At 34.4% G+C, this 10,893-nt stretch overlaps 1 protein-coding gene across 1 annotated transcript; it reads left to right on the forward strand.

The window, feature by feature from the left end:
* Positions 1-2,720: 2,720 nt before the first annotated feature.
* Positions 2,721-9,938, forward strand: LOC149778445 (selenoprotein F-like). Its single transcript, XM_089939281.1, has 4 exons — positions 2,721-2,806; positions 5,577-5,756; positions 8,008-8,071; positions 9,256-9,938. The coding sequence occupies exons 1-4, from the start codon at positions 2,762-2,764 to the stop codon at positions 9,432-9,434; spliced, it is 468 nt and encodes a 155-aa protein (XP_089795407.1). The 5' UTR covers positions 2,721-2,761; the 3' UTR covers positions 9,435-9,938.
* Positions 9,939-10,893: the final 955 nt, after the last annotated feature.

Below are 10,893 nucleotides of genomic sequence, written 5' to 3' on the forward strand. Positions count from 1 at the left end.
CACAAATTTCATCATATAATCTAGTGATTGATCGAACTCAAATTGCGGGCATGTCAGCATAACATGATTGCTTCCGGTCCTTTCTAAATTACTGGTGGTGACAGGCCTGCATTGCCATATTTCTTCTCTCTCTCTCTCTCTCTCTCTCTCTCTCTCCAACCTCTTCGGGCCACATCAACCGTAACTTTGCTGTCTGCTGCCCTTTCCCATAACGTGGTGGACAGATATAGAGTTTTTTTTTCTTCTAGGATCAAACAAAACCCTCACTATTTGTAAGTCAGATAGCGTTGTATCGTGAAACAACAGTACTTAGCTATGATCCGATCATAACCTAATACTGATACACAATCCAGTTAACGCGAATGTACGTCTTTTCTAGCGGCTACTCGCATTCCTAACTGAGACCATGACACAACTAGACCTCTTGATAACTATTACGCCCCATCGAAGTCAGAATAATTTTCTCTAGTCTGCCTTTATTAATAACTATCGTGGAAAATATCATTTTATGACACTTATCTCAAATGGCCCAAGATTTCCCAAAAGTTGTCTCTGGTTTGTCTCATCTGTGTAATTTCCTCCACTTAATCATACACGGACATATCTGTTGGACCATTATCCAAACGTGTCCTAATTAAAATCCATTCATGTCCCCCTCCCAACAAAAGAGGTTAACCATCCCAAGCTACCAAATTATGGTGAGCCTAGCCCATACGTCAGTCTTAATAGTTACGTGCCACGCTGACCACGACAAAGTATGCTGCGATAAAGATCTACAAACATTTTGCACCATTATATCATGATTTCAGGAAGGTGTAATATTATATATTTTGCAATTTTAATTAACCTGATTAACTTTGTGGCAACTGAATTTAGCCCTCTACTGTCAATTTTAAGAGAACTGTAGGAAGGCGAGCGGAGATAACATTTCTTTATTTTGCTTTAATGTAAAATCTATATGAGATTCAAAATTATATATTTGTAAATTTAACTGAATTTAATCAAACCGTATTTTTGTCCAGAAAAGGATAAATATGTTTTGTCCCAACATGCTCGAAAATGGAATCTTTTAGAACTCTGTACACTTCAAAACCAGTGGATTAATTGTTGTTCAATTCAACATAAATGATCTTACTTCTGAAATTTATTGAGTAATCAATTACCCGTTAAACATTTTTTTCTTCTATACAATTATATGTATGAAATATAATTTTAGTCCAAATAAAATGTTCGGCACCAAAGTCCTGCTTTATTAGCTCGGTGTCCTTCTTTATTGTTAATTTTATCTTAATACACTAAGGAGTCATTATTATTATTATTATTATTATCAGAGAGACACACATTAGTATCTTTCTGCCCAGATGGTCAGGTGAAAATGTTATTTAGGATGTGTCATCTACTACTGGCGGCATCTACTACTGGTGGTATCGTGTGCAGAGAGAGAGAGAGAGAGAGAGAGAGAGAGAGAGAGAGAGAGAGAGAGAGAGAGAGAGAGTATAATGACTTACAAAGATTACTTTGAAAAATATATGACGTGTCTATCATGGGTCGGTTTATGTACAGCATAACTTAATGTATATTTGCTATTATCAAATAATTCCGAAGTTTGTAGGTGAATAGTGTTTTTGTCAACTTCTTTGCTGACCTAATTAGTAAAAGATTTTCCAAGTTTTAACGTTTTTTTCTGATCAATTTTTAGGCGGCGTAATTTGCTGGTTACAACCTTTTAATCATTGCATATTATAGTATGACGATAATGAGTTTAGAATTCTTTTGTGCGCTTATCATAAGAAAGATCAAGAGGAATGCAATAGAAATAAAAAATAATTAAAAAAAATTAAAATTAGAAGCACGATGCAATAAGATATATATTTTATAGCCAACATTTTGAAATTGTCATGTACTATACATGTTAATTGGGTTCAACACAGCAACTGTCCTCTATTTTTGGTTGTAATCGAATTGCAGTAGCACTTTCACACCGTATACAATGAGTACACCAAGACACTGAAGATGAGAGCAAATTTAATATAGCAATAAAATGTACGCACAGGTCCCGACATTAACATGTATATTGTACAACACTATTCTTATTCTTCATGCGCATTACAAATTTTGTTAATTATTTTACTTGCAGAATTAGTTCCTGTAACACTTCTCACCTCATGCTGAATACAGTGAAAGACAATACAAGTTCCTAAATATAGTTTTGCTTGAGCTTTTTCAATCATCAAGAATTATTCAGAATAAATATTACCAACATCCGGATAATCTGCGATTGTCTAATGTTTGTATACCATCTTGGCGTGTCTCCTTGCTGTCTTTGTGTATCATGCCTTTTTCAATACCTACCATAATTATATATTTCAGAAATTTACACGAAAACTTTTTATAGTCAATAAAAAATACTCTCTCTCTCTCTCTCTCTCTCTCTCTCTCTCTCTCTTTCGCGCGCGCGCGCGTGCGCGCGTGTGTGTGTGTGTGTGTAACAAAATTAAAATATCACGGAATATTTAACATAATTAATTGCCATTAAAAAAGAAAAACTACGATCAAGACTTATACATTTTTTAAATTCTTAAATATATTTTTTGATATAAATTATGTATCCTCGTTGAATAATTTCCAGTATTGTAAGTTTAAATTGCCTTTGTAACGTCCTCTTTTTGCGCTCATTTGCCCGTATTTGTGTGTGTATTTTTCCGCATTTCTGTGTCTTTGCGGTGTTTAGTACTAATAGTAGGACCGGCCCGAATCAGGCATGGCGGACGTCAGTGAATTGCTCACAGTTATCCTTTTCTATTTTGTAAGTTGACTCGAGTAACTAACATTACCTCTCTTTTAAAAAGAAAAGCCATGTTTAGTAATATAATCGGCTCAACTCTGATCGATCAGTTCTTTTGTTATTATTTTTTTACGCGAAATATCGTTAACTTTTAGTTCCCGTTTGCCACGTCAACTCTAATTTATCAAACGGAATTCAAGACGACATTTTCGTAAATTAATTTTAAAGGCCATGTACACGACCGTCGTGTAAACTGGTCTTAGGAAATTACTGGTATTATTGGCAATGTCATGTTCAGATGTTTTAAAATATCAAAATCAATTGTTTATCACACAGGTGCTCGACGCGAGCATGGTGTTGAGAAGGAAAACAATAATCTAAAGGGGGAAAAAAATCATATAGAGTGACAAAAATATCTTAGATTACCCCCATGACCCGTTCTGACATAGGACCCTCTCTATCATACTATATAAGAGAAGTATTTTTTTTATTATTCATCAAGCCATCATTGATTCTCTGCATTGTACCAAACTGAAATTACGGGCTCCAAAACATGCAATTTTCACGAATTGTTTTCTCTTGGGACAAGTGCGAGCACATGTGACAACCAGTGAAAAGAGCTACATGTACCATGTATGCGACTCTATGATACATCCCTTCTTTAATTATAGAACAGTGGTAGATGCAAAAGTAAGTTTTTACTTCCCATTAACTCGATTCAACTTTAAGAATCCTGTTCCATGGAGGAATTAGACATTGTCTTCTCCACTGTGCACATCATAAACAAGCGACTCTATTTTCAAAATAGGTAAACTATGCGGCACACACATCAATGCCGAAATATGATTGGCTCAAAAGGTTATGCTTATTGTCACATGAGCTCAGACTTGTCTCAGCAGTAAAAATTCAAATAATCTGTTTGAATATTTCTTATGTGTCAGTTAACAAATATTATCAGTAATTAATAATGCATAAAGCAAGCTGGATCATTAGAATTCCTATAACATCATATAGGCTACAATGCCGCACTACACCAGTCAATATCTTAACCAAACTGAACAATAAAATGGAATGCATTTTGTGTTCAGCTTACATCATTTTGTTGTTTTCTTACATCCAAGGGTAAATATACCTGGGGAAAGTATATTTTATCCCTTTGACCTGTATTACATTCTCTGAAAGTTTAGTTTGATTTAGTAGAGAACTTGATCAGGTTCTAGTATAAAGTTTTCATCTCTGTCCTCTCACTAAATACCTTATAACTATGTTTATAAACAATTACTGAAGGCTATACAAGCAGGTATGTGTTACTCAGGAAGTGACCCTATCATAAAGACATAAATTAAGTGATTGGACCCCTAATAGATGGTTTGAATGGCCAATACAGAATAGAATTTTGTCTTCGTGTATTTTAACTTTGACTTACAAAGATATTTTCTCTGACAAAATTTGACAACTATCCAACATTAGAGCTTGTATATGGTGTAGGAATATATACATGCTGATATCATTTAATGTCATTCCCAAAAATATATATGTGTGCATTGGGGGGTGGGTGGGTTATTTTTTTGTTTTTAATTTAATTCTTATATTTTCAAAGTCAATATGCATATCATATTCAAATTTCATGTGTTTGTCATTAATAATAAAGATTTTATACCAATTTAAACTTTAAACAAATACTGCACTGATAGGAATTAGAACACAATTAATTTTACTAATAATGTGCATTGTTATAGTCTCTTTAAGAGGGTCTCTACTGAGAATAGACCTTGACTAATGAGTCACCTCTATAAATAAAGCATTATTATTATTATCATTTTTACAAACCACATTGATACTGTAATGGCTTCTCAAGCACATTTAAGAACAATGATTTGAAAGAAATAGTTTAAAAAAATAACAATCTTGTTTTTCTCAACTCGTTATATTAAATGTACATGTTGTACTTCTAATTCGATATACAAAAATGAATGTACTTTATTGTCTTGTGTCTTTTTAGCCTTGTACATAGGTAGGTAGCTAGAAGTACATTGGTAATTACAAGTTAATATGTTACATTTTAACAAGATTAAAACTTAAAATCTAAAGAAACAAAATTGAAGAAAAAAATTAGTAAAGAGACCAAGATTACTATGTCAAGATCACTTTGATCTCATAGTGTCCGCCTCGGATGTGGGAGGTTGTGGATTCAAAGTTCAGCTGAGTGATACCAAAGACTTAGTGGTAATAGCGGCTGCCTCGCTTGGCAATCAGCATTAACAGGTTAGTGTTAGGTCTGGCTGGCCTGGTGTCTAGATAATGTGACTTGGTGGGGTATGATGCTATATATATGTGGCCTGATGTCCTGCCACACTGCAGACATGGTAGTGATAGGACTGAAAAAATGTTACGGTTACATTAAAAATCCAAATCACACACACATTAAATATGTGACAGTCCAAGGTTTAATTGGGCCAAAGGTAATCACACCTGCACAGTTTACATAGCATGTCATTCAGACTATATGATGTAAAATCTGAATTTAGTTGATATAGGACAGAGCTATGTTAAAACTTCAAACCACATACACACTTTAGTTTGAATTTAGTCAGCATGATAAAGTTTTCATTGTTAACAGGAGATTGCTTAAACTAGAGTTTAGCTACGTAACTATTCATTACACTCTGGTTTTATTAAATGGGGTTATTTACATTCAGTTTAATTTGTCTAACAGCAGGTTTTAGTTGTCCAAGCCAGCTGGACTAGGGAATTATCAGCTTCCTACTTAGTGTATGTGATTGCATTTCAGATGTGGGCAGGACGGTTTGTTTTTGGGAAACTGGGTCCAGAGCAGTGCAGAGAGCTAGGATTCTCCTCCAATCTACTGTGTAGCTCCTGTAATGATCTGGACAATTTCAAATTAAGCACACTCAAGGAGGACTGCCTAAAATGTTGTGAGGAGGACACATCCACTGGTGATGCTCTCAAGGTAAGTAAGACTATTGTTACGATTTTATGGTTTTAAACTAAATAACAGAAAAGAGCAAAAACCAACAAGTTTTGTAAAATTCAACAAATAGTTTATTTTCCACAAAAAAAACAGTGAAAATTTATAAAGAATTTACAATATTGTGAATTAAATAACAAATAATCCTAAAAGTTCTGTCCAAATGTATAGAGTTCCAAATGAATTCCAGTGTGTTCCAAATGAATTCCAATATTGAACATGCTGATATACCAATAGCTTTGACTGTGCTAATGTATCAACAGTGTTGATGTATCACATTAATATAATCCAAAATGTCCTTGCATGGATTCACAGTAATCCCAGTATAATGATTTAGTCAGAAAATGCTATTAATGAGCACTTTGTAATTCCAGTGACTAATTTAAATAAGATTGGATTGGATTCCTTCTTTAATAATATGAACCATATCACTCCAATGTCTGCACTATGGCAGTTTATTGTGATGTGTCGCAGTGGGGCTTCATGTCACAGACATGTAAGCATCATGTCTCACCCAATCACATTATCCTGACACCAGGCTTGACCAGTCCTATGATAATAATAATAATAATGCTTTATTTATAGAGGGTGGCTCATTAGTAAAGGACTTTTCTCCCATGAGGCCCTCTTAAGGAGAGTATAACAATTCACATTATATGAAGATAGCAATAATTACTTTTTATTTACTAACACTAAATTCTTATTGCTGAGTGCCAAGTGAGGTTGAGAAAAATATAATTGCGACAATGCTGTCAGTTTGTATTCAGGTGAAACAATTATGAGATGTAATTATCAATGATTTCTCGAGGATTTTAACTTAGGTCTAGTATTTTCATAAGCAGAGCTCAAATATTAGTTTGTTCACTAATGATTATTTATTTTTGGGGTTGAGAAGTCAAGAATAGTCAACTTTGAAATCCTATTTCTGATGTTTTTCTCCTTCAGTTCAGCTGGTCATAGGTGAGAAGAGCTTATGGAATGGTCATTTGTCTGTCATCCGTTAATTAGCAAAAGTTTATCACTACTTATCCTAGACTACTTTCAGGATTGCCATGAAACTTTTTTTTACACACATATTTATCATAGGTTTTTGTTGGGCCTAAATGAAAATGGTGTCACTTGAACATCCATTATGGCAGCCACAGTGGCCACCTTGAAAATCTTTTGTTACTCCCACGTATCATCATGGGGCTTTCACTAAAAGACTTTCTGTAATTTCTAGTTGGTCCTAATTGATAATCGTGTCAATCTGACATCACGGTGGCCATCGCTACTCCTCCAACATGAATGGTTACATTAATAAGGGGTTTTCACTAAAGGACTTTTTTAAATTTCTGGTTGATCCCACCGCAGTGGCCATCTTAAAAATCTTGTTATTGCTACAGGCTAAACAAAATGATTATTGCTGTCAAATCAGGATGTTGGCACATCCTGGTTAGATTCAGATGTAGGTTTTCATGCTAGATTCAATGAAGTTTGTCCAAAACTAGAATTGTCTCATACATTTTAATTTGCCCATGTTTTCATGCAGAATGCCTGCATTTTAAGCCATTGCTTAGAGCATTATCGAGAAGTGTCCAACAAATGAAAACATGTTGAAGGTGATTCCAGGAATGATTGAAAGGCAAAAATGATATTTATTGGTCATTGTGTGTCATTTTTTATGTGACCTCCAATTTTGATAGCAAAGTTAGTTTTTTTATTCAGTCTGACCCCCAGTTCTGACATGAAGGGGAATTTTGACTCACAATATTGCATCCCTAGGGGATGCACTGATATTATATTTAAGTCTACGGGTATTTCAATGACTTTTTAGTTGATCAAAATGTTGTCTTCATTGAATCTGATCAAAGCTCTAAATGCATGTTTACCAAATTCAGCAATAGCAGTGCATGATATTTCATTACACCTTCCTGATAATTGGAGAAAAACGTAGAGTGCTTTACTGGGAAGGTCAAGTTATGCTTGGCAGGCCTAGTTGGTTATAAAATTAAAATGGTGCTGGTGATGCATATATTGCATCTGTGAACAAGAAGTCTCAAAGCAGGTGCTGTGTTAGCTGTTAGTAATAACTAACACAGCTCCTACTTTGAAACCTCATCTTGCTCAAAAATGTAAGAGATAGTTTGAACACTTGGCAGTTACAAAGAAGAAATGGTCTTATCTTGAAATCTTAGGTGGACTTTTAGGTACAGTTGTTTGTCCATATAATGAATGATTCTTTTTGTTTAAGGTGTACCCTTATGCTGAGCTTCAGGTGTGTGGATGAAAATTAGGGAGATATCCTCAGGTCCAGGGTAAGTTGTAATGAAGTTGGTAGTAGATCATCAGACAAGAGACTGTTGCTAGGCAGTCAGATCAATCAATCCAGTCTCGTCCCGTCAATATTGCCATTAAAATATTTCTTCATCCTTTGCATTCAGTAATGTTTTGTATTAAGATGGAAAAGATATGTACTGTAATTTGTAACATTCCCATCATAAGATTTACGCAGATTGAGCAAAAAAAGTTGAATTTTTGCAAAAATAATACATACATGCAAATTTATGATGCAGTAGAGTTCTATGCCCTGTCTTTATCTGATTTGGATTGGGAGATTTAGTTGCACAGATGTGCACACGTCCATGCACTAAAATAGTAAAGTTTTCGCTGAAAACCCTGAAAAGATAACCATCATAAACTTTTAAGCAATACCGGTATTAAGAATTGTGCTTTCTCAGAATCAGAATACAGTATGTAGATCCTGGATCCACCTCATCCACTCAGACATCTACAACATGTTTTCACCTTTCCATTTTAGTGTCTTTTTTTTTTTGCTTCCTTCAAAAAGATATTTCCTTTTTTTTTCTATTTTGAGGTGTTCTTTGACCTTTCTTCTGTTTTTCTTTTCCATAGGGGTGTCAAAAATATTGCTTTTCTCTTTGTTCTTTATCTCCATCCTGAGTAGATTTTCCAAACATCTCCGTCATCTTCTACAAATTGTTATTGGTATAGCCTACTGGTTGACTTGGAATATTCCTGTGACCTAGCCCAACCAATGGGAAGTCAACAGTTATTTCAGAAACATTGAAACCCATCAGCCAATGAGAAATTAAGCCATAAATCTTAATATTAGGATTATTAATAATAATTGTCATCACATACGTAAGCATCTATTTACAGATCCTATGTATCTACTTCACTTGTACGATACTCAGGTCACGTATGCAAAATTTAACTGAAGATAATTTGCTTGATTTATAGCCATTTCGTGTGCCACGAGTTACAAAAAAATATAGATATACATAACATCATAACTGTTCACAACATTGACAATTCTGCCACCAGCAGAAAAGTGATTGCCACTAAAGGACTGAACAGTAAAGGAGACTTCATGATGGGTGCATTGCATTTTGTGGCCACACAAACACTTTAAAGCTTTTATCAGGATATATAAAATAGCTCGCTGATTTGCATATTATTTGGTGTTTCTTCCTTGTAGCCTTCGTGAAAAGTGACAGGCCAAACCAATTTCCTGGTCTAACCATCAAGTACATCCGTGGAAAAGACCCTACGGTTCATCTTATGGACGATGACAGGAACATTGTGGAGACACTGGGGATAGAAAAGTGGAATACAGATTCTATAGAAGCTTTTTTCCATGAGAGAGTTAAGAAATAACATTGTGGAGACACTGGGGATAGAAAAGTGGAACACAGATTCTATAGAAGCTTTTTTTCATGAGAGACTTAAGAAATAACATTGTGGAGACACTGAGGATAGAAAAGTGGAACACAGATTCTATAGAAATTTTTTTCCATGAGAGAGTTAAGAAATAACATTGCAGAAGACTTCTTTATACATATTTTTGTGTGATTACACTAATAATGTCTAAATGTGAGAGAAATTACTCATTTTACCACATGATCATAAATATATATGTGTATGTGTGTGTGTGTGTCAGATTTGTGGAGATTATCATGTATTGAAAATCTTTGTTGATTCTTCAAATATGTATTTTTGGGCGTGGAAGTGTACAGTAGTCACAGAGCATCACAATGATAGTTCTGTGTTAAACCAGATGGTGTGCAGAAATGGATGTAGGATGCTCTATGCCTAATTTACATTTTACGTAAAAGATATGTATATAGCTTCAATAGTTTTCATTAAAAAAATGATTTCTCAGGGAGTCCTTTCATTTTTAGCTCTACTAGTTATAGACCAGAAGGGTTTATGTGATGGCCTGTTGATCATCGTCTTTTGTCTGTTGTCCAACATCCATTGTCTGTTAGCACAAGTTTTTTTAATACTACCCCTTCTGAACTACTTTGAGGATTGCCATAAAACTTTATATGCACATTCATCCCAAGGTTTACGTGGAAATAAATCAAAATGGTGCTGTTCAGACATCCATTATGGCCACAACAGCAGCCATCTTGAAAATCTTGTTATTGAATCTCGTTCTGAACAGATGGGATTTTTACTGAAAGAATTCTTATGTCTAGTTAAATTAAAATGGTGCTAATCTTGCTGCTGCTACTCTTCTTCACTGGAAAGTCATAACAACATGATGTTTTCATGGTGCTGATCTGTGTGCTTGTCTCTTTCTCTCTCTCTGTCTCTCTCTCTCTCTCTACACCACTCCCTTCATAACTTGCACCCTGATAACTCACGAGCCTGCTTATAACATGGGGTCAGTCATGGATCCCATTTTTTTTACAGAAAGTACCTAAGTGTTGACCACTATTTGTTGAACATGAAGAAAATTGTGATCAAAATTGGTAATTGAAACCTTGATATATCAATCATTTTACTGTCATAAAGTTGATATGACCTGGAAATTTGAACCAACATTATGAAATCTACTTTTTATAGGAAGCCATATATTTGTTAAAATTTCTTTCCAAACAACATTCTTGATAACACTGTAAATAACAGTATGCAACTAAATATAATCAATAAAATTGTCACTAATGCCTACTTGAGGCAGCACTTCAGTAAATAAATATCAATTAAATGTTTTTTTATCAAGTAAAATGTGTGTTTTGGTTATATCTTTTAGTTCGGTTTAAGTGTAATGATCATTAATACAAGGAGTCCTTTGTATTCAAACGTGAAATATATCAATCTACCATAACAG

The sequence above is a fragment of the Sinohyriopsis cumingii genome, chromosome 17, assembly GCF_028554795.1.
Source record: "Sinohyriopsis cumingii isolate HCF-2022 chromosome 17, ASM2855479v2, whole genome shotgun sequence".
Taxonomy (NCBI): Eukaryota; Metazoa; Mollusca; class Bivalvia; order Unionida; family Unionidae; genus Sinohyriopsis; species Sinohyriopsis cumingii.